General features: G+C 35.5%; 1 protein-coding gene across 12 annotated transcripts in view; it reads right to left on the bottom strand.

Moving 5' to 3' along the window:
• SCAF8 (SR-related CTD associated factor 8) overlaps nucleotides 1-25,150 on the bottom strand; it is a 94,524-nt gene that overhangs the window by 46,884 nt on the left and 22,490 nt on the right. For 9 of the 12 annotated variants that reach the window (XR_008971807.1, XR_008971810.1, XR_008971808.1 and 6 more), the window contains exons 2-13: nucleotides 24,696-24,779; nucleotides 21,835-21,879; nucleotides 17,938-18,099; nucleotides 14,884-15,040; nucleotides 13,145-13,275; nucleotides 10,847-11,023; nucleotides 6,742-6,821; nucleotides 6,199-6,316; nucleotides 3,629-3,760; nucleotides 3,374-3,486; nucleotides 2,719-2,912; nucleotides 620-720 (exon numbers count right to left, since the gene is read on the bottom strand). Coding sequence is in view for 6 of the 12 variants with exons in the window: in XM_057406211.1 (XP_057262194.1) it covers nucleotides 620-720; nucleotides 2,719-2,912; nucleotides 3,374-3,486; nucleotides 3,629-3,760; nucleotides 6,199-6,316; nucleotides 6,742-6,821; nucleotides 10,847-11,023; nucleotides 13,145-13,275; nucleotides 14,884-15,040; nucleotides 17,938-18,099; nucleotides 21,835-21,879; nucleotides 24,696-24,779 (1,494 nt within the window). In the remaining 6 variants the exon portion in view is untranslated. Of the gene's footprint in view, nucleotides 1-619; nucleotides 721-2,718; nucleotides 2,913-3,373; nucleotides 3,487-3,628; nucleotides 3,761-6,198; nucleotides 6,317-6,741; nucleotides 6,822-7,127; nucleotides 7,453-10,846; nucleotides 11,024-11,222; nucleotides 11,341-13,144; nucleotides 13,276-14,883; nucleotides 15,041-17,937; nucleotides 18,100-21,834; nucleotides 21,880-24,695; nucleotides 24,780-25,150 lie in introns of those variants that run through there. The other 3 variants (XM_057406238.1, XM_057406249.1, XM_057406259.1) reach the window with 3 other exon arrangements.

The following is a 25,150-nucleotide window of genomic DNA, read 5'->3' as shown; positions in this document are numbered from 1 at the left end:
CCAAATGTCTCTCATGCGGATGTGTTACATTAGGAGAAAAATACTTTCTCTTGAAGCTGAATTGTAGGCAATACTAAAATACAACTCTGAACAGCTAAATCTAAATTACTTTGAATCATGAGAAATATAGCTCCTAATTATAAGAAACAGTTTAACTGTCACATTTTAGAATAAACACTTGTTTACAGTACCATTTATTTCCTTCTAAATGTTCGTCTAAATTAATTCTACTTTAGGGAGCCTCTGTATTAAACGTAACCAAGAATAATGGGGATACACACCAGCCTGTGCCCATTAGTCCAAGGAAAAATGATACCTGACGTGTGCCGTATCACAAAAAAGATAAAAGACGTAACTTTTTAGTTGTTTGGATGCTGGTTTACCCCCTGTGTAAACCGTTAGTCCTTGGGAAAAGACATTTTACCAGAAAGCGTACTTTCATGCTTCAAAAGGCAGTACATGGAAACCAATAATCAAATATCATAGCCACAGCTTCTAAAGCCATTAAAAAAAATCTCCTAAATACAAGCTTAAGCTGCTAAAGGGAATTCAGAGGCATAAACATATTTAAGTTACAAGTCCGTAATTCCTGAAAATGCATGATAACATGCTTACTTACATTAATTGACTCTATTTGTCCAAATTCTTCAAATAAGTTAGTTAAATCTTGCTGTGTAGCCTTCTTGTCTACTTGACCTACCCAAAGAGTGGTACTGCAAACTGTCAAGAGACACATTACTGTCAATACAACTATTAGAATGTTAGCTTATAAAACACTCTATAGCATGGATATAAAGGGCTTTACAATTACATAGAAATCACTGATCAAAAGGTAAGAACAGTAAATCTACTGTTTACTATACAGAGTTTAAGTACATTAACAAAAATGTTAAAGGGTTAAAAGACACCAAATAAATATTCAGTACAAGTGTTCACTCTTCTTGTTTCATTTTCTTTCAAAGAAAATAGTTGTTTTGAAAGAAATTAGGAAAAAATATGTAGATTATTAAACTGCAATAGAAATCACTTAGGAAAAAAAAATTCCATGTTCCATAAAAAACATGCCTCTAGGATATAAAGACAGTTCTAAAGAAGGACAACTAAGTTCTAACTAGCTAGAAGTGTATTATGGAAGAAACTTAATTGCAGTATGACTCGCTGCATTTTCACATGAAAGATACAGAAACTATATTTTTACTTTACCTGTGGGAACATCCCAGAAACACAAACTTGGCTGAGGCCCACCACTGAGCTGAAGATGTCCTTGATGCTTCCGACTCTTGTCAATTCCACCACTAGCCCAGATCCCTGTAATCTGTCTCCCAAACGCCTACCCTTTGTCCTCCTTGTCAAATATAAATACTCACAGACGTGAGCTAAACCTTCATTCTCCTGCATCGTATATGTTTCCAATCATTTTGTCTCCAAAATATTTCCCAACCTATTTGTGCAAGCCTTGAAACATTCGGAGAACTTAACTCCACTTAAAAGAGTTATCTGATTAGGCTAATATTGGTGGTTTTCCTCAACCACCAATTACTCTGGTAACTGGTAATTCAGCTGATTAATCCACCCAGGATCTTCAAGAACTGAAGGCAGAACAAAACCAGAGAACCTGGATCTCTTAGGCTACCTTATCTTAAACCAAGAAAATATTCTGTCTTCTTCATCATCTTGATACGTCACACGTCCTTCCTGTACCAATCTTGCTGCACTCAACTGGAAACAAGTCTTGTGCATTCCTCCATCAGCTAACACTTTCAATAGACAGCAGTACTCAGCAGTACTGCGAAAGACTAGCCGTAAGATTTCTCTTGGACAACCATGCTTGTAGATGGCCCTGTTGTTTCTCAGGGTGTTAAACTCTATGAAATAATTCTTCAGACCTCATCAAGTGGCTGTCAATGAACAAATTTTATGAAGCAGAACACTTGTCATGTTAATTACCTATTCATTTATTTATTTACCCCCAGCCCCCCCTCCCCCAAAGTTTCCATGCTTCAGCCTTCTTAATATCTCCTTTCCACGAGCCAGGTCGCTTCATGGGACCTCAATCGCTGCTGCTTGTCATCAGGTCACTTAACATCCCTGCCTCCCAGCTCCCATCCACTCTGATCATAGTCCCCTGCTTTGTGGGCTGCTGGGAGAAGTCTACATTATAAAACTGATTTGTCTCTTTTCATGTGAACAGTCAGAAGGAAAAAAAAAAAAAACAAAGCCACTCATCTAAACTATAATACAGGTCTGAATTTAAAGCTACCCTGGAATGATGTAAAGTATCAATGTGAAGAGAACAGAACAGTCTTTCCTTTGTAATAATGAATTTTGAACTTCTTATCTTATAGATAAATGATACAGTGATATCAGCATACCAACTTTCAGACCAAGCGCAATCATCTTCAAATGCCTCACAGAAGAAGGCATTAAAGAGAAAGCAGACTGTAACTTAGGGACAACCCTTGCTACTCTCTGTTCAGAATTAAAATCACTGGTGCAACACTATGCGTAAAATCATCGGTAGAACACTACACTTCCTTTCCTCTAAGATGAAATGACCGTAAATTGTGCGAAACATCAGAAGTGAAACTTATACGATGAGAATATGGTTACTATATTTTTTAAGAGTACTCAAGCTAAATTTTATTTTTTCAGTGAAAAAAAAAAGCCTTTGCTCCCTTTAATACTACATTATTAAAAGAGTAAGCAGCTGCTACTTACCACTTAGTGTTTTTGACCGTATAGGAGGCAAACCCTTTTTCTGACGTTCTTTTTCCCTTTCCCTAGCCCTTCTCTCACTGGAATATGACCGAGATGACTTTCTCTTCCTTTCTCTTGATCTTGAGCGTGAACGTTTTCTGTGTTTACGCTTACGAGAACCAGACCGTGATCTTGACCTTCGTTTTCTTGGTGACCTACAAAACACTTAATTTCAGTATGCTAAGTTAAAAAAAAAAAAATTTAAAAAAAAAAATTAGTTGTCTTCTAACTATAAACTTTAAGCATGTTATAGACATTTCTGTTATGTTCAGCAAAACCGCTTCAGGAAATAAGCTTAATGTCATTAGTGTGAGAACTAGAAAATGTTCCGTTAACAGTATTTCTCTGGTATAGAAAACCTGTCCAGCTGGCTAGTGTAAGTTATTTTTGTCACCTGGATAAGTCTTAAAAAGTTTAAAATAAAACATAGATATGAAAAATGAACTCATACAGAAAGTCTGCATCTAACACACAAATATTAAATGAACACATATTTTTAATTTCCAAAAACTGCTTATTGCAATTTTGGAAAATACAGAATTAAGACTGATAAACACAACTTGCAACTTTGATTCAAAAAAATCTTCATTTATGTAATACAAGTTAATCATGAAACCTTGAACGAGATCTTGAGCGAGTTCTTGATCTTGAACGAACAGCTGATTTCTTTTCTTCTTGTTCAAAAATCTCTTCTTCAGCAACATCCTGTCCTTCATCTATATCCATGTCCTGAGATCAAACATAACAGTTGTTCAATAACATTTAAAAATATACTCACAGTATATATGACTATATGAAAGCATACATTTTGAAATCATCTTAGTATGTATTTTCCTTCCAACTTCTGTAATCAAATTTATAATAGTTTTACCTGTTGTTGAATATCCATTGAATCATCTACATTTGTTTCCACTTCTAAAAACTGCTGCTGACTACTCCCTTGTGATGGTGATGCAGAGTGCTCTGAACCAAAATTTCCTTCTTGATTCTGCTCAGGGCTTGCCTAAATAACAAATAATAATACACCATAAAAAGCCTCATAATTCAAAATGCTTACTGTGTCAAAATGGAACACTATATGAACCAATTGTTCAAATATCTCTGAAAAACTATTTAGCAAGTTTCTTTTATTTGCAATACCAATTTAACTAGTTAAAAACTACAAAGGTTCCTACAATGTGTGATTTCAGACAACTAATTACTACAAGATAAAGGAAGTTGTAATTGACGTGTTGGCATAAATGACAGAACAGGAGACCTAACAAAACAAGCAGTCTTTCAAAACCACCAAAATTTAAAAATGTAAAATACTAAATGTGCTGCTGATTTGCTAGAGGAAAAGCTGTAAGGGCCTATACACTGGACTGAAAGCACAGATTTGGCATAAATATCTGTAGGTATGAAAGATATTCAAGAAATGCAGATAATGTCGTGAAAATACATACAAATGCTATTAGAACAAGTTTGAAAAGTAATACTAGACTTATAATCCTATAATATTGCAGGTCACCATTTCAGTGATTCACAGTACATTTTCATTTCAATTAAACAAATGCTGGGTATTCTATCTGCCAGAAAAATGGTAGAAATTTAGCAGAATGACATGTAGCACCAAGGTTTGTTTGCTTTACCTTCATATTTTTGAACAGCTTATAATAACAGTCTGCAGAAAAATACAAAATTCTGCTATAATTTAGTTAATGCGTTTGCTTCTAACATTGTCTCATTTTCCTTATATTTAATTATTCTTCAACAATCTGTTTCTCGATCTCAACTCCTACATTTCTTGTTGCTCCTTCTGTCTCTGTCCTCTATCCTCTCCTCCTCTCCCTCTGCTTCTAATCAGATGTGTAATAAATTTGGTTTGTGTTTTATCTTTCCTTCTTTTTCCCTTAATCTTTCTCACTGATGCTTAAACATGAAATTCAAGAAAATTTTCCTCATAACACACTGCTGTCATTACAGCAGAAGTTTGTACCTTTAGGCTGCTTTCAAGGTGAAAATAAACTTTGTCTCTGTACCGACTATACAAGAAACTCGAGAAACTGAGTTGATCTGAATGGAAACAGACTCTGGACTTGTAATAGAAGATCAAATATTAAGAGGTGAGTCATACAAACACTATACCCATAAATGCACTGTAACGTAATTGCATAGATAATGTAATGTAAATGCAAGTAATGTAAACTATAATTCTGTTTATTTTACAGTAAAGTAGGCATTCAGCATTTTTATTTTCAAATTCGCTACTTTTAGGTATATCACATTAAAAGCTCCTAAAACAGATGCACCCTTCACAGTTATATTGCTTTACAACATTTTAGTGTTTAAAACCCAGAAACTGTTAGACATCTACCAACATACAAAAAAGACATTTAATCTGTAGCTATGTTGTACAATCTGCCTTAGCAACTGTGCTTAAATGAAAAATGAAAATAAAACATAGTAGAACAAAGCAGTAAAATAAGAAAATACTATCTAGTTAAAATTATACTATTTTACTAAACTTAAAGTCACAAATTCAAAACTCAAATGATGTTCTTGATTGAAAGCTGAGCAACTGCACTTTCACACAGGTTAAACTAAAACCCCCACCAGATGTTTGTTCAGTTTCTGCTCCCTTAGATTTTCTTTCTGAGATTTTTATTTTACTGTGAAACTAGTTCCAAAACGTCACAGAAAGTCCACTTTGTATCTGGTCAGCGGATACAAAGAAAGACAGAATAAACTTTCAGGGTCTTTTCTTTTTTCTAATTGATCAGGCATTGGGATCAGGAAGGGAAAAAAGCAGCTAAATACCAAGGACAAACCTCAGAAGAAACAATCCAGTTTACTTCAAAGGAGACAGAGGGCCCAATTCACACAGTTAAGAAGGACTCTTCGGTTGTCTACAGCATCAGTTCTTAATTGATAATTTCTAAGGAAATTCATGACTCTATCTAGCTCAGATTCTTCAACAGAATGAGACATTCATTAGTCAAGACTTCAAGCTTGGTAGAGGAAACAGAAGTTATCCTCATTCTCTGTTCTGTCCTCTCGATGGTTCTGCAGCAGCAGTTTGCACGCTGCCCTCAATTCACATCAGGGACATAATCATTCCAGTGCTCACCACTTTCCTTCTGACAGCAGGGAAAAAGCCTTCTTAAAGAGCTGAACACCTAAAGCACACTCAGTCTGTAACTCAGCTAAAAGTTTCTCTTTCCCAAGAGAAGCAAAATGTACACCCCAAAAATTTGGCTGCATTTTTTTCCCCTTACTTTAAGTGCTTTCTTCTGCTTATTCCACTTACTCTGTCAGCTTCTGTTGGATGATCAGCTAGCGACAAAGATTTTTATTATAAGAGAAGTGTCAGTAACAAGACAATTTTTTCTTGTCCTGGAGTATGAATTTTATCAGTGGAGAACATCATAATTAACAACGGCCACAAGATGGAGTTCTTACCTTTTGAGGCTGCTGTTGCTCCAGAAGCTGTTGTCTAAGGTGTTCTAGATTTTGTTGCTGTAGCTGTTCAGCTAGTTGGTGAAAAAGGGAGCTATTCACAGATTCTGGTACTAAAGGCCTAAAATGAAATAATTTAAATTAAAAAAAAAAAAAAGTTTTTCTCTTGGTTTAAACAGTTGGTAAACAGATCCTCACAACTGAGTTTTAGTTTAACTGAAAATGTAAAATAATGAAGACAATGTAACTAGTTCTACCTTCTGGTACCATCACCATCACATTAACACTATGAATTTAATTAACAAAGTAAAGAACATGCTAATTTCTAAGATGAAATCAACAAAAGTTCTGGTACAGAGACTTGTATTAAATATTTTTAAAATGTGTATGTTTCATAAATTTAGGAAACTCTCTTTTCTCTTCCTTATGGTATAGTATACTTATGCTCTTAAAGGAGACAACATTTTCCTTATTATTTAATCCTAATGTTCAACTAATGTCAGGCAGATTTTAGCATTTTCCGTAAGAAACATAGCTTGATCTTACAGTTGTGAAGTGGGAGCTTCTTTTTTAGGCTCTTCATTTTGTTCAGATTCTTCCCCAAAGTCAAACCTGTCCATCAGCTTCTAGGAGAAAGCAAAGTAAGCATAACTGAGTACTCTTTATATGTCCCTTTATGTATATTTACTTTTCAAAAGAAAAATACTCTTATTTCTCAAGTTGAAAAAAATAAAGAAGGATGGCAAATACCCTAAATAAAATCAAATGTCATACTGCTACTGCTAGCAAACTCTTGAATGAATCAAATACCAAATTTTGTCCATGGCTTTCTTGTGCTCTGGCTACTGTTACAAGCACAACCACATGTTCTTTCCACAGTAACAGCTAGTTTGGAGAAAGGCTTAAATAAAGATAATTTTATGTAATGGTACCTTTAATTAGAAGAAATTACTACAAAGAGACCAACTATTCAATCCTTTGGCAACCAGCAAACTGCTCTGTTCATATCAAAAGAAGACCTACAGCTTGATTACTTCGCAAAGAATTACTGTATTTTCACATACACGTGTCATTTAGACAACCTGAATTCCTTCAAATATAATGCTCCTTGACAAATTCTCATATAGTCTGCAAAAATATCAAAGCAAGTAGTTATCATGAAAGAGGAATAAGCCTCTAGAGGGATAAAAAGAAAGGTATCTGACAGGGAAAAAGAAAAACTTCGATAAATCTATTTTATCTGTAAAAATGTCTACACTGCAGGGTCTGTTGAACTAAAAAATTTTGGTTTATTAGTTTTTAAATAGCCCAGGAGCATTTCAGTAGCATTTTACTTTCTTGAAGATAAGACTGAAGAAGCATGAAGAAATATAAAAATATTATCTGCCACTGAGATGGGATTTTTTTCAGTAAGTATGTATTGACAGTGCAGTGCTATCAAACCCATAAGCATGCATCTTTACACCTTGAAAGTTTTCTGAAAAGCAGACTTAATGTTGTACTACTATCAGCCATAACTTCTTCTGGGCTTAGAAGTTAAAAACAAAAGGATGAGAAAGTGGGGCAAGTCATCTCAAAATACCAAGACAAAAACATCTCCAGTAACAAGCCATGATGATTCAGTTGCCTGTTTTCTTTCTCAGAATACTCTAATCTCAATTACTGGAGTCCAGCAAGAAGAACAAAGCATTAGATAACTAAAAGACTGAACAATCAAGAACTTTTAGAACCATTTTCCCAATGAAATAATCTGATATATATATATATATATATATGAAAGCAGGGCTGAATATATCTCTGAGAAAACACAGCAGAAACATCCAGTTTGTCAATGTCTTTCTTGTACAGGGGCAAAGCAGCAAAACCAGATGTGATACTATCTCTAGAGTAGATTGGATGTCTAAATGGGATGATCATTTCCATCAATCACCTGACTATACTCCTGTTCACACAGCCATGGATGGTATTAGCTGCCAGGGTACCCTGCTGGATCCTGCTCAATTGTTAACTTCTTTTCTGATAAAGACTAGAACCCCAAAGATTAAGCAACTGGATGTCTGGTACTCAAACAAACAGTCTAGCGTTGCTGCTCACTGCACTGTTCTGAAACGCTGGGTTTTGACACTTGCATCTCTAACCGTATCATCAACTGCAATTCATGCATTTTGTGTTAAATACAAAACTATTGCAAGCTCTTTAAAATGCATACAAAAACTCTAGAACTTCAGAGCATCCTGGAAGATCACTAAGAAAGACCTAAATTTGTCAGCAGGATATAAAGCATTCCCAAAACTTTCCTCTTAAAGAAATCTGGTTTACAGTTTTTATTTTATTTGGGCATGCTATTTGGATTTTGTCACTAGTTACTCTGAAGCAGCTCCAGTCTGGCTCTGTTAACTGAGTGTTCATCTCATCAGTTGTAGCCTATCTTTTGCTTTAGCTTAATCTAAATGCGTCTACTTTACGTATTCAAGGTTGCTCTGCAATGTGAAATGATGTGGGGGACACACAAACAATCAAAAGTTTCACCTCAAAAGCATGCTCCCGATTCAAGCTAAAACACTTGCACTTATAGGTGCTTCCTATAAAAGTAAATATTGCCTGTTTAACACTTTTTTTATTAAGGCTGCCATGTCTACTAAAATATAGATATAAAATTGTAGCATATAATAAAACAGATATAGTCGAATAAACAATTACATCATTATGACTTCTGGTCTTCAGATATTGAGAACGAGGATTCATATGCCAGATGATATTGGTGCTGATAAAAACCATTTAAAAAAGCAGGGAAAATTATTATCCCCAAACCTCACTGCAAAATTAAGATTGATCATTAATACATATATATTAATATACACTCTTCTATAATGCCTAGACTTAGATTCAGATATCCTCAAACCTCAGAAAAAGAAGAATATAGATATGGTAACACCAAAGTTCTACTAAAAAAAAAAAAACCCACGCAGCCTAAATAATCTTTGAGTAAAAGCCTCAATAGACTAACAAGACACGGATTAGTTCATTCATAAGGATGCTACATAACACTGAACACAAATTTGAGATGTGTTATAATCTGACACTACTCGTATAATGCAGAACTGAGGCACAGATCACATACTATGAAAACAAGTCTTCCACAACTTACAAGAACAAATCAACACCGTATGCCTGCTGGAAGTTTGATTGTAAATTATCACACCGCCAGAAGAATTAGTTCCACAACACTTACCTTCTAAGTCCCAGAAATCAGAATCACATAATAACAAGACTCCTACATACCATTACTAGCATCAGCTAACTGAAGAGCACCAGCCGAACTTACACAATGTATATAAACAACTCAGCAGAATGCCAATTCCTTCTGTTTTCTCCAGTTAAGTTGTCCAACATTCAAGACACCCACACCTATGAACATGCCTATCCATGTAAATGCTGGAATTGAAGTCAGCAGAACAAACCCTAATACAATGCCGTATTACTAATTTTTGCATCTAAATACTAAGGCAGTCCCTATTAAGTAATGCATTCATTTTCTGTGATTTTACTCTACTCGAGTTGATGGTTACAGCTGTGATACAGCATGAGTACAGGCCATTTTGTTCCTTACTTATTTTTACAGCTGCATTACTTTCATTAGTGATGACAACTCTTTATTATTTCACAGATTTGAGCTTAGCTGGACAAATTAGAGAAATAAAAGATAAATTGTGCTAAAACTTTTAACTCAGCACTTGTGAAGTTCTGAGCAGCTAACTGCCTGAAAAAGAGGTTATCTGGGTTAGGGAAAAAAAAGGGAGTTTTGCTTCTCTGACTTCCTTATTTTTATTATTTATTCATTCCAGGATGATCCTACAGATATTATCTACACACAAACTGTTTCTTCCAAAGATAATGGGACAAGATTTATTTACTTATTTTTTAATCTTTGAATAGAAGTTCTTCCTTTTTTATTCTAATGGTAGTATACTATTACTACTGTATTTTCTAGCATGGTTATTCAGCTACATTAATCTTCTTAAATTCCTGCATTTTGTTGTTGCCTTTTTTTTTTCCTTTCTTTTTTTGATAGGCACATCTGTTGCAACGCATACAAAGTTTCTCTACCTACAGAGTTGGTTTTGTTTTTACATTTTGACATCTCTAAAAAGTGTCACATGACTAGTTTTAACTACAGTCATATATTTATTTCTTCACTTACAATCACTTTGTGGCTAAGATCAAGTTTTCTTGGCATTTATAATATATGAAAATTACAAGTCTAATTACATTTTACTCTATTGGGAAAACCGCACAGATCATAAACACAGGAAAGGGAAGTATAAGACATGCTCAGTTCTCACTGTTACATTACAAAGGATGAAGAAAAAGATGTAACAATGGCTTAACTTTGTTAAATCACATCCATCTTCACCCCTGAGGACCCATAGCCTCTTTCAACTCAAAGTATTCTATGAAATGCCTAAACTCATATAAAACTGGTATTTTCATTTATACCACTCTCTAGACTTTCTGATTTTCAAGATAGAGCACTTCACAATATATAATGTATTTTTAAAATCTCTGAAGACAAACAGTAAAATTCAAAAGAAGACTTTGACTTACATATATTTTAACAACAGATATTTCTTCAAACTTATTTTACTTCTACCTTATTAAAAGAGACACTTTGTTCCAGTGGATTAAGTGTGTTAGCAGCAGCAGCTGCAGCTGTAAGTTGTGCTGTGAGGGCCTGCAACTGAACAACAAGACCAGCATCCAGAGCTTGCAGTAGTGAAGGCTGCGGTTTCTGCTGCTGTATCTGCAGCGTCTGTATCAACTGCTGAAGCTAAAAGAGAAAAGATAAGAAATGCATTAAGCAAAAAAGTATTTTTTTAAAGCAAAAATCAAAACTAGTATTCTTCCCTTCTACTTAGGGGGAAAAAAAAAAAAAAAAGACAGACCTCAGGAATGCAGTACCATCTAACCTATGGCTAATATTTCATCTTTATTTGTTTTCATTTATGGCAAATTTTGTTCCCACTTACTGGCTAATTTGTTTTCTGTAGCTGATAAGACATGCAGATGCTTCTTTCTCCTAACTTGCTCTGACAGGTTGCATGATGACCAGTCACCACTCAGGATTTCCTGCTTTCTAGGGTTCCCCCTCAGAAGTTTCTCCAGTTTGATTCCTTCTGACCTGAAAAAAATCTGTTAGCCTACTTCAGCTTCCTAAGGGCCCATGTATATTAGGAAAATCTGTATGCTGTAACATTTGTGTAGAGAAAGTAAACGCACTGTTGCAAGCTCCACTTTAAGCTAATGCATTTGGACTATATGAAAAGTCTGCACTAGTGTCTCTAGTCACAATGAAAAATCTCATGCTGAAACTCAGGTTTGTGGTGACTGAATGCAATTCCTTTGTTCTGTTAACAAAAGACAAAAAGCAAATTGACCAGCAACTGGGAATATAAACTGACATCCTTCAATGACACAGACTCTGGGCTCTACATAGGACTATCTCACGATAAAATTTGCCTAGATGCAATGCTAAACCAGAAGCAGCCACTCCAGGGCAACAGATGTATAGTAACACCAAAGTATGTTACAGTAAAAACAAAGTATGGGTAACATCAAAAGATAGATGTTAAAACATACTATCTAAAAATAGCGTTGGGTGTTTCAAATATTATTTAAAAATAGTTTTGGGGGTGGTGATTGGAGTGGTTTGTTTTGAACAGAATTACCTTAACAAAAAAGTAAAGAATACTAATCCTACGGAAAAAAGATTTCTTAATGTACCGTGGAATTAGCAGAAGCTGTCTTTTAACCTTCCAAGAAGTAAACCCCTGGAGCCTTACTTTTGGGGCAGTCTTGGAAAAAAAGTTGAGCAAATCCAGTCTCTGGATTCAAAGACCCTGATTACCTTTACATTCATATTCTACCTCCTTGTAGGGTACCCCACTGATCTCTTTTGGGTTCAATCCCTCCCTTCTTACTACGGATCATCAGAAACTCTGCACAAGCTAATTACACTGATCGTCTTTTCCACAATGCATCAAAGATGTATGATCCTTTTTCAGGATTGTTTTACAGTGACCTTCTGATAATGTGAAACAACTCTTCCTGTTTTTTTAAAAACAATCATACAGACTCCTACAGCTGAGCCTCTGAAAATGCTTCCATTATTCTTCTACCTTTACTACAACACGTACAGCTGAAGAGCTACCCTCTCTGTTCTTGGCTGATCCACAGAAGATGAGCAAATAAGGCTGGTCCACCTTGTTCACTGCTCTGAGTAGGAAGGAATCAAACTGAAGAAGCAGAGATAGAAGCCGCAGAGTGAGAAAATCCTGGGTAGTCACCATTTTTGCTGTTTTCACGTTCTTGCTGGTCACATCTTTTTCACTCTGCCCTCTCCTATGTCTAGACTTCCAACTTACCTACATGCACTCTCACACATAAAACACAATTTTAAAATGAAATCAAAGACTTTGGTGCCTGGGAAGGGGGCAGGTGGAGTGGCATGAAGAACAGGAAAAAAGAGACAGAGAATCAAAGCAAATGTTGCAGTTCACCTACCAATCCTAAAGATCTGCACGTACATATTTACAGTATATCCAGTTTGTCCCCACGCTTCTACTTAAGACCATATTTTCCCTCTCCTCAAATCCATTTTCTTCAATATTTTACCATTTTGAACAAAATATCCAATGTAATTTCTTTGTGATTTGCAGGTTTTAAACCTTTCATTCACTTCTCATCTGCATAATAGTTTTCTTTTGCTTCACCCTTTTTTTCTTTAAAATTACATTACTAACTTTCCACGCTTTCCAGTCTCACTTAACATCCTTTCCTTCTTCAAAAGCTATTCCTCCACATTTCACAAAGTGCATTCCACTTCTTAAGTGTACTGTAAAGACACAAAGTATCACTCAGTGTACAGGGTAACTGTCTACAAAATATTTACCTGTTGGCCTTGAGGACTCTGTAAAATTTGTGCAACAGCAGCAAGGGTATCTGTATTAGCAATCTGAGACACCCAAGGATCAGGTAAACTTTGCACTACATTGGCTGGAGTAACTGGAGTCACAGGTGTTCCTAAAAACCAGAAAATCCAATGCCAAAATATTTTAACATAGAGAACTAGAAACCGTGTTAGAAGAATGAAAAAAAAAAAAAAAGGCTATTACTGAGAAAGAATTGTATTAACATCAGTTGAAACCATTTTTCTGACACACACATAGAGCACACAAAAATAACAGACTCTTATCAACATTTCTCAGGTAGCAGGATTACTGTAAGTGTAGTTCACAGCTCTTTCCACTACTGACCTATGGGGACTACTAACAAAAACATTGACAAATGCAAAATGAATAGATTTCACACAGTAATCCAAACCATTTAATGGAAACAATATATACCAAATGATAATTGTTAGTAATCTAATCAGTAACATCTGTTAGTCCAGAATTTGCTTGACTTGCACCTTACCCCAAGAGAAGCCTAAAGGATACTATTAGAAATTTTAACCTGCAGCAGCTGGATTCATGAGGATTGCTTATTGTAGCCTCTTTTTTTTTCCCCTCAAGTGGAACACCGAGACAAAATCAGTAATGATAACTAGTTTCATGCCATAATCCAGAAGAATCCTCCATCCTCATAAATAGTCCTGCTTTTAGCTCAGAAACAGAAATATGCCAAAATGGATGCTAAGTGTAAATGACTAGATTAGCTGTTTTAAAGACAATTTACATCAGAATTTTAAAAAGCATTAGAGTAGACCTATGATTTCAGCAATTTCAACTAATCAAACTAATGACAATAAAAAACACTCAGCTAGAAAATGCAGTCAATACAATCCATGAGCTGGAAATCTCACACATTTACAAACACCCACAAAAAGTAAGGTGCATTTGTCCACCTCACTGCTTTTCAGCAGTGTCAGCTAAAGGTGGGTGACAAGAGCAGGTCTGCATGTGCCAAAACCCAATTTCTATACGTAAAATACTCCCAATCTGGAATGAAAAGAATCTCCACAAGCAAAAAAAGTTGAAAAGCCAGCTCCCTGCCATCTGAGTAAGGAAGACAGAGCACAAAATTACCAAGTCTGCATGCACAGTAATGTTAACGTTTAGCAAAGAGGAACATACTCCATGAGCAACTTTTTGCCTATGATTCTCCAGCAGAGATCTCAGATCTGAAGGAGAAAGAAGTATGTCACCAGCTGCAGTCTGTATTGTGGTTTTTTTTTCCCTTGAAATCACTGTCTGTTGGCCAGCACAAGTTAAAGGAGCACTCTCTTTTCATTATCCAGCAAGCTCAATGCTATGGATAGCAAAACACTACTGATGTACTCTTTCGTTTCTCTCAGTTGTGGCACCACTAACAAAGACTGTATTAAGCCCTGTGTTAGGTTTTTAACTTGTCGGTGATCTACTGTTCTGACTTTAGAGAGCAAAACTAGGTCTCACTGCACTGTTACTCAACCTGAATATACTTATAATATATTGCTGGGAAGTAAGCACAGCAGGCTGCCTCTTGGTTTTGTCGTTTCCCTGATCAAGATGCTGGCTCTGTTTCTTTCTAGCATTTATTTGATTTGTATAAGGGAAACGTGTGACATTTTTCAGCATGTTAACCGCCAATGCACCAAAGCTGACACAAATGTTTTGATCCTAAGTATGGTTTTAACCCGTCCTCATTTACCTGGTGTATTGTTACTCATAGCAGCTGTAGTGCTGGGCAAGACAGGGGTCACAACTGGAGGAGGAATTCCTGCTGCCATATCCAAAAGAGGCTGAATAATTTCACTCTTGAACACATTATTCTTCTGCCATAAATTCAGCACTCTAACAATTTTACTCTAAAAGGAAGAAAGGATAAAAGAAGATCTGAGTCATGATTATCTTTCTTGTTATTATCAATTACGAAATTCTTAACTAGCAATGTCAATCCATCTAGACTGAAACACCTTTAAGTTTACAAACCATAAAAGCCTTAAGAACAGTTACACTGGATCACACCAAAGATGTCTAAGCTATGAACCTGAAGCTGACCCTAGCCAACAGTAAAGATACACTATGCATATAGTGACAGTCTTTTCTCAACAGAAAATTAAATATATTAAAGCCAAGCAAATGCATCTAGCTCTTCTGCACCTTTACTTTTAGAAGATGGTATGGAAGAACAATTGTTTTAAGTATTTTTAAGAATTATTAATAATTAAACAGAGGAATTACTAGTCTCAACTTCTACAGTCAACATATAGGAATGTAATTCTAACCTACCTATGAACCAAAATTCTTTATGTCCACTGAAATATATGCACATACTAATAAGACTGCTACATACATTTATTAGGAAAGTCGTCAATATTTTGCAAACTCGCTTGATAAACTAAGGAATTTAAAAATTTAAACTGGAACACAACTCCTACCTATTGAAATTACACTGCAACATTAAAAAACTGTGCATCATGGGTAAGAAAAAATCAAAATTAAGATTTCATACAACTCCATTACATGTAACTCATTGTTCAGCTTGCATTTCTATTCCACTGTTTTGATCTGCTCCCAAATGTTTTCTTTTCTCAGCTTCACTTCTACCAAAAGGCAAGATTTTGCTTTATTTTGAAAAGCTGAATAGAAATATATGTGATAGTAAAAGATCCTTGCTTAGATGAGGGAACAGAAAGTTTGCTGTATCATAGAGAGCAGAAAGTTCTTTACAAGAGCTTATGTTTGCTGTCATAAAGATGATTTACTTATTTAAATTTTGTGAAATATGAACCTCTGTCTGCCCTGAACTCCAAGACAATAATTAACTTTAATAGTGAGAAATGATGAATTTTCACTGCATGGAAGATGTAGAGTTCCTTCTTCCATCCAGAACTGGAATATAAAACTACTTCTGTGCCTCTGTATCTATCTCCCCACTGTACTTCCCATCACTGAGCCAAAGGAATCAGGGGGAGTTGTTTTGTTATTTTAAATAAAACGCTACTGTATTTCTGCTCGATTTAAAAACAAAACCACATTTGCTTATATAACAATAACTTGTGTTTCTCTGTCAGTCACACTTTTTAATCACATTAAACATCAAAATGCTAGAAAACAGGAACGTATCTTGGTATCTCTGACAGCATCAGCATAATTTTTTGCTGGGTTAGATATATAACTACTTTCACAGCAAAGGCTTTCCTATAATAACGAATCCATACACAACACAGCAGCAAGACTTCATATTGTAAAATACATTTTCCCTAACTGAGATGAAAAAGATTCTACAAATGAACCTGACAGGTGCTTTACAAACAGATTTTGCTTTACTAACCCCCTTCACATTAAACATGTCTAATGTGATATTAGTTGCCATGCACTGAAATATCACAGCATGAGTAGTGCTATTTCTTACCCTACAATAAATTTACTATACTTTTTTTTAACCAGAAACTTACTGTGTACTTGCACCCACCCTTGTGCCAGATCTCCTTCTTCAATAAGTCAGGCTATTTCTGCATTAGTGCATTTCCCAGAGTAGTAAACCAAATGATTACACAAAACAAACTAATACTGCTTAAGCAATACAACTATATGAAGAAAAACGTTAACTATCTTGCCTATTTATATATAAAACACTATGGAATAAAAGCAGCACACGTTGATCATGCAGATAACCTAAAACCAGACTGGAAAAATGTCATTTAACTTGATCTGTTCAACAGTATCTCAGAACTCAGTTGCAGAAGAGAAGACATTCACAGCAGTTTTTCCAACCACTTAAAATTTGCAAATCCTGACATACAGAGGTCCTAACTCCTCTAAAAAGGCAGGAATCTTAAAAACAACTCTAGGAGACATGCACTGGCTGAACTTGCCTTACTTAATCATCTTCTATGCATGCCTGGAGTTTCCAGATCTTTGATTGAAAACTACAGCTGTATGAATGCATGTGTATTCCAAGAATAACTTGTCTTCCTCTTCCTGCAGTGTTCCCCCTCACTCACTACTTCACTTAATGACTCTATTACACAAATTTATGTGGAGGATAAAGCTTATAGCATTTCCCATCTTTTTGTAATTTTTCAATTCAGTAAGAAGAAACTCCAGCTCTTTTAAGATTAGTGACAAATGTAAAGGAAGTTAAACTGCCTGAACACGCTGCTTATTTCCAGCCAATCTATTATAAAGATAATTTGGTAGCGGTCTTGACTACTGTGGTCCAAGGGAACAGCTGAACTATTGGGTCAAACTATTTAAGTTCAGCCTTATTCAGTCGTTGGCTGATTCAGTATCAAAGGAAAGATAACTTTTAAGATATTTTGTTTCTCTTCTATTGCTCCTTCAGTCCAAAACAGACTATCTTGCACTGAAGATACTGCTGCCAAGAAAGATGTCTATTCCTTGACACTATAAAAAACCTGCTTGCTCATTTTTTCACTGAAGAGGGGAAGAAATCAATAAAAGTCTGACTATAAATCCCTGTTCTACCACATGCCCACTTAATTTTTCCCTCCATCAAAATACATTAACTTGAATCGACCTGGTCTTCTTAGAAACCTTTCCAAAAGTCTAACTAATCTAATGGAAGTGTCTTCCCCCATCCCTACACTCAGACAAGCAAAATCAAAGAAATACATATAAACATGTAAGTCTATAATTAGGTCCAATCTAGCAAGCAGAAAGCAAGATCAAAATCTTTCTTCCTCACAGATAACATGCTAAAGATTGCCTTAATTAGAAAAATCTGTAAGTGGTTTACCTTATCATCCCCAGGACAACGGTACAAGTTCTGGAAAGTGCTGATGATGTTATTACTGAACCTTGGAGCAAATACATCCTTTTCTTGTCCAAACTGATGCCGGGACTGTCTCACAATGGAGTCAATGACATACAGACCAGGTACCTTGTATTCCGGTTTGCACTACAAAGAATGGTAATTTAAAATACACATATGTGAAAAATAACAAAAAACACTGATGGCAGAACAAGTGTGATGAGTCCTCTTTAATTTTTAAACAAGGCAAAGTACTAATAAAATGTTTTCTATTTAATAAATTCTCCTGAAAGATTACACTCACTCAAAACCAGCCAGCCTTAATATTCAAGTTATCACATCTATATGTATTCTGCAAATACGTAAATGGTTTAAAATCTATTTCCTACCACTAAAAAAATAACATTTTAGAATCTAGCTATTAAAAATTAGCACACGAACCACACAGCCTTTTTAAACGCATACATCTTTTTTTAAGAAAACAGAATAAAGCATGGCCGAATTCTTAACAGTACATTGGTATTAGCTGTAAGTACAATTCAAAATATTTCAGTCCTTCTTTATGATCAAAGTCAATATTAAAGTTAACATTCATTTACTTTACTTTACATTTTATTAGTGCTTGGCATATCCTCCCCTTGCGAAAAAAAACCCACATATTTATGTGGACATCTGTTTGTTTGAGAATATTTAGTGATACTGGTCTGGAAAACTTGTGTAATTTATGAACAGCATGGTATTTATAAAGCATGTCTGCTAACTATACTAATTACTTAGTTAATTTTACTTAACAAGTAAAGTTAAAACTTTTGTGTTTTAATTGCAAAGTAACTGCACCATAAATAACTACTGCTAAAAGTTTTAAGACAGAATGAAAAGCAGCACAAAGACATAACGAAGTCATTACCAGAATGGTGACTGTACCTATATAGTTATACTATGACACAGATTTACTTCATGAATATTGGTTGTATACACTTACCACACAAGGTACTAGGGAAACATGGGAAAGTACACCCATTCCCTCTCTGGTCCACATAGTCTATAAACATATTATGCAACACACTAAATTCATAATCTCTAATATAGTGTCAAACTATTCAGACTATTAATTTTATTATAGCCTACATACAAACTTCCTTTTCTGAAAAGTGCTGATATGCTAACATTTGCAACCTTGATAAAGCATTTATTTAGGATCTAAACATGTTCAGTGTTAACTATGGCATTCCTTATTTTTAAGGATGTGTGCAGCATCCTCTCAAGAATAAATGTGCATTATGAAATTACAAAATTAAAATCTAATAGGATATAGTAAACTGTCTTCAGATAATAACCTCAATGTACTGTAGCTATTGAAAAGTTAAATTACCAAGAGCATTCCTGATACAGACCTGTATACAATATTTCACAATATTCAAATTAATAAAAGGCACAGATATTTAATATGAAAACTCAGCAAACATGTCAAATGGAGTATTTAAAAACATGACATATACAGAAAGAAAAAATATTATAATTAATAATATATCTTATAAAAAAGGATAATAAAAGTTAAAACATAAAGAAGAGTTACAGCCGGGGCAGTGAGCCTGCATATTCCTAATCTCAGATGGACATTTTTCATAACAAATGTGGAATATCAGTAGATGTTTTCCACAACAAAATTCTCAGTGGATATTTTCCATAACAAATATTCACTTATTTTCTGAGTCGGTCTAAGCAATAAGATAATTTGATTACTCAAAGGATTTATTCAAGTCTTGCTCTCACAATGGAATATCCTTACATATATGAAATGTGGTCATTAGACCTGTGAAATGTTTCGACAGAGAATAGAACAGCCCAGTGAGTTAAGTGTCACAAAACAAAGAATGTCACAGGCAATTATTTCACCTGGAGTTTCAGTAACCTCATGAGATTAATTCTGAAGAAAGAAAATAGAGTAGTAAAGAATCAACAGTAAAATAACTGAGAGAGTACTGATAGCACTCTGGACAAGTCTATGGCGTATTTTAACAGAAGAGTCAGTATCTTGAGCTTTAACTTGAAGTGACTGCTTCCAGAAAAAATAATCCAATTATCTTCCAAACATGAGTAAGTCCATGAGTATCAAACAGCTAGCCTTCATCTGCTGATTTCCAATTCTACTAAAATAGGAACTTACTATTATATGATGTTGTTCATAAATTGTGTTTCACTCAATTGTTCATGAAATACTGGAAAAAAAAACAAACCCCAAACAAACAAACAAAACCCCCAAACCCCAAGACAAAAAAAAAAAAAAAAAAAATCAAGCCCACTAAAGGGAAACATCTAATCCAGTGATCATTAACAAGATTATCAGTAACAACACCCACCTTCCTTCTCCAACCAGCAATGAACAGTGCAGAACTCCCTCATCAAGTAGTACTAGACACTGAACACAAATGTACTCTTACTAGCTTGTGGAAAGGTCACGAACAACCAGTCCATTTCCTGACAAATGGTCATGCTTTCATTCAGAGGATAAATCTCCCATGCCTCTGAATACAGAATAATCAATCACAACCATCACAACAAAAAGCAGTATTTGGAACTTGGGCAATTCCAGATTAATTTTAGCACATGGAACTGCAAAGTGCTACCAATCTGAGAGGGGTAAGATGTACACCTGCTCTCATTCTCCTGTGTTCACCTGTAGTATTAACCAAGGATCAGAGGTTATCAATACCACTTTTTAGAGGTGGAAGAAGTCAGAGACAATGCCCTAAAAGACAACTACTTCACAAAACACTAGCAGTGATGGTAAACTACCAGTCTTTGCTACTGCCATGAAACATACATATGATACCTTTTCCACATAGGGCTGATGTGCCAGTACCTAAATAATTAATTCATGAACTGTTCTGAGACAGTTAAAAACACCAGGCTGAAGTTGAACCCTGCTGACACTGTTCAACCACTGCCAAAAGCCACTGCACCATGCACTGGGCGCCAAGAAACAAAAGGTAGTGAGAAAGACAGGTTACTGACACAGAGCAATCCAGACTGCATGGTAAAATAGACAACAGAAGAAAAATTGCATCCAATATTGCAACATTAACAGACTAACTTCTCTAGCTTGTTTGTCAAAATAAAAAGGCAATTTGATCATAATTTACTCCTATTTACAGAAGGAGAAAAATTCAGTACTAAAATGACCAACTAAGCAATCAGGTACAATGCAGACAAGGAAGGAAAACTCACAAATTGGAATCCATGCTTTTCCAACTGGAGGTAACACGCAGTTTTACCCAAGAATATTAATTATTGCAAGGAAACAAAATGCAATAAGATTCTCTGTTATTCAGAATCCTTAAATTAATCCTGTATCTTCTCAAAAAGTAATTCCAGTCTAATCATACAAATATTTTTTTGTTTTAAATTACTAGCAGGAACCACAAACTGAAATGCTACATCTCCTGCTACACAAAAGATAAGGCTGAATGGTCATCTTCCCTTCAGCTTTAAAAACTATGGGAAAACCTGGCAGAACAGCAACAGCAGCTGTCACTCGCCAAAACACTGTCAATTCTTTTGCAGTTTTCTGTTCACATGGGCCACCCTGACAGCCTCTTGTAACATTAAATGAATACATACAGAAGTAGTCTTAAGACATTATCTACAGTCATTGAGATCAAAGTATACCACACATACAAAATGAGGACAAAGTATTGTCTTTCTGCATCATGGGTCAGCTACTGATTACAAGAAGAAACTGAATGTGACTAAAAACTAAACTAACATGTGATAAAAATACTAATCTATGTGTACCTAAGCCCTAATTCTCCTCAATACTCTGTAATCCAAAATGAAGAAATTTTTCTCAGTGCTAACATAAAACACCCATAACTGACATACCTTTTGAATGAATTTCTCAACACTCTGTACAACGTGCTTGTAGAACTGAAAAATAAAACAGTATTTCAGAGGAGAAAAACTCAAGATCCGTGTATTTGTTCAAGTCATGCAATATTGACAGTAGAACCAGGAACAGAAACATAGCAATCCAATACCTACAGCTGAGTTTGCTGTCTTCCTTAGAACACTGAACAGCATACAAAGAAAACTCTCACTTTTTCTTGCCTTCTGAAGGTTTTTTACACTGCATTTTTTTAATAACATGCACTTCTTTAGTGAGAACTAAGAGAATAACATAACTGTTCCTTCAAAAACGTGGTTATTTCATTGTACATGACTGAAGATGTTAACCTAAAGTTATTAAGTACAGCATGTACTTCCCTATGTTTATTTTCCAACTGTTCATTTTAATAACCTAAAAGCATGAGTACAGGAAGATAGGAAGACCTTATAGCATCCACTGAATACTTCTATTTTTTTAAGTTGACCTGGCCAGGTTTTTTTATGGGTTTTGGTTGGGGTTTGGTGGTGGTCGTTAGTCAGGTTTTGCAACTTTTTAGGTGTGGTTTTGTGGTGGTGCTTTTTGGTTTTGTTTTTTTTTTTCTTTGGGTGGGGCGGGGCTTATATTTTGTTGTGTTGGTATTTTTTTTAATCTCACATATCACAATGGCCCTGTATCACCCCAATAACTACCTTACACAAATATTGTAACTGAAATTATAAGAGAGGAAGCAGGATTTCCAAGTTAAGCAGATGATAAAAACATTTTGGTACCATGCAGTTGTTTAATTTATAGAACCATTTACATCGTTTACTACTCCTTTATGTTTAGTGCAAGTTTTCACATTTTCATTATACTGCAATACACAAATTTTAATTTATGTAGGCTCCTCTTATTTAAGAATGCCAATGAATTTCACTCTTCTGTCATCATACTGTCGTGGTTTAAGCCCAGCCAGTAACTCGGAACCATGCAGCGGCTTACTCACTCTCCCCCTTTTTCTCTCCTCCCTGCTCTCAGAGGGATAGGGAGGAGAAACAAAAGAATGCAAATCCCATGGGTTGAGATAAGAACAGTCCAATAAGTAAGGTATAATACAAAACCACTATTACTACTATTAATAATAAAGGAAATAACAAGGGGAGATGTCCTGGGTTCAACAGTAGCAGTCATTTTTCTCCTTCCTAGTAGCTGGTGCAGTGCTGAGTTTTTGACTTTCAGCCTGGGAACAATGCTTATAACACCGATGGTTTTAGTTGTTGCCCAGTAATGTTTACTCTGACCAAGGACTTTGTGAGTCTCATGCTCTGCCAGGCAGGAGGGGAAGCCAGAAGGAAGCAAAGACAGGACACCTGACCCAAACTAACCAAAGGGGTATTCCATGCCACAGTACATCATTCCCAGTATATAAACTGGGGGGAGTTACCCGGAAGGGGTAGACCACTGTTCGGGTCAGGCTGGGTATCGGTCGGCGGGTGGTGAGCAGTTGTATGCTCTCCCCTTGTCATTTCCCTTATCATTATTATTATTGGTGGCAGCAGTAGTGGTTTTGTGTTATACCTTAGCTACTGGACTGTTCTTATCTCTTACATTCTTCTGATTCTCCTCCCCATCCCTCTGGGAGCAGGCAGAAGAAGAAGTGGGGGGGAGAGGAGTGAGCAAGCAACTGCATGGTTCTGAGTTACCAGCTGGGATTAATGGCGACAGGTGAGAATATAAAACTAAAAGGGGAAAAGAAAAAAACAACAAACACAAGTGATGTACAATACAATTGCTCACCACCTGCTTATCGATACCCAGCCTGACCCAAGGAGCGATATAGGCCTTCTGGGTAACTCCCCCAGTTTATATCCTGGGCATGATGTGCTGTGGTATGGAATACCCCTTTGGCTAGTTTGGGTTAAGTGTCCTGTATCTGTTCCCTCCCGGGTTCTTGTGCCTCTCCTCACTGGCAGAGCATGAAACTGAAAAGCCATTGGGGTAAGCATTACTTAGCAGCAATTAAAAATATTGGCGTGTTACAGCACTATTCTCAGACTAAAGCTGAAACAAAGCACTGCACCAACTACTATGGAGGAGAGAAATAACTGTTACAGCTGAACCCAGGACATACTGCTCTCTCCCCAAACTACACAAAACACCAATTTTAATTATCTAAAAACACATCTGCATTTTCAGCAGAGGAATGTACATAGGAAGAGCGTAACCTCATGACTTTTTTGCTTCTATCCTATCCTCTTTTTTACCTCTCTAGCTTTAAGTACTTAACACTAATGGCATACTTCATCACTTTTTAGTGCTGTCTCTGCTGCTCCACTACTGTTTGGCAATTAGTTTTACTTTGTGGCAAGAAAAAGTCTTAGGAATAATTTCTATTCAGGCAACATAAAAAATAAAACCTATGAACAACACCTGTGAAAACGTACGTTAAGAATTTACAAAAATCAAATAAAACTTAAAACAACTATATTGATCCAAAGGCACACATCTTAGATTTTAGGGTGGACAGAAAGGGGCAGATTGTAGTTCTATATTTATTCATCTGTTCTCAGGCAACGTGTTTCCTTTTTAAACCGAGGAAAAAAAAAACCAAACAACTGTCTTTCAGATCTGACTGAAGAATCAAGCTGGTATAATTCTTTCTCACATATGACAACCAGCAAATGAAAGTGACACAACACATTAAGCCTTATGTTGCACTCCTGAAAATCCCATCACTATAACATTTGATCATAACTTGGAAGTTATATACACAACAAAGGAGGTGGAAAGTTCTGAAGCAAGTTCTTTAAGCTGTTCAGTTATTTAAACACAGATGAGAAACTGAAAGGAAGCCAAAAGAAGTTAGACAAGTTCTTACCTTTATAGCCTTGATTGCTGCCTTGGTGATCTGTGTCATTTTAGCTTTAGAAATGGGTGGCTTATAATCATTTAGTGAGTACAACTGAAAAAAAAAAAAAAAATTAAACAAAACCCAGTTATCAGAAATATATTCTGCAGTTGCAAGCAGTATAAAAATACACTATTTTTCCAGAAGAAAATGTCACTTTTAATTTTCATAGGATTTTAAGCATATATTACACCAGAAAAGGCATCCCTAATTAAAAATAAAAAATGCCCAATAAAAATTAAGATCCAACATTCTTAAAAGGTAAGAAGTTTTTCTTTGCAATGGTCACTATATACCTAGTTTTATTAGTACTAAATACAGCAGACACCTGCAGGTAAAGTTACAAAGAAAATACATATAATATGCAAATACAGTAGCTCTCATTTTTTGTTTCTAGGGCACCTAATATACTTGACTACCTTTAT

Source organism: Pezoporus wallicus, unplaced genomic scaffold (genome assembly GCF_028554395.1).
Source record: "Pezoporus wallicus isolate ANWC-B61680 ecotype Strahan unplaced genomic scaffold, APGP_CSIRO_Pwel_v1 contig_3817, whole genome shotgun sequence".
In the NCBI taxonomy this organism is placed as follows: domain Eukaryota; kingdom Metazoa; phylum Chordata; class Aves; order Psittaciformes; family Psittacidae; genus Pezoporus; species Pezoporus wallicus.
This window is presented reverse-complemented; position numbering and strand designations above follow the sequence as displayed.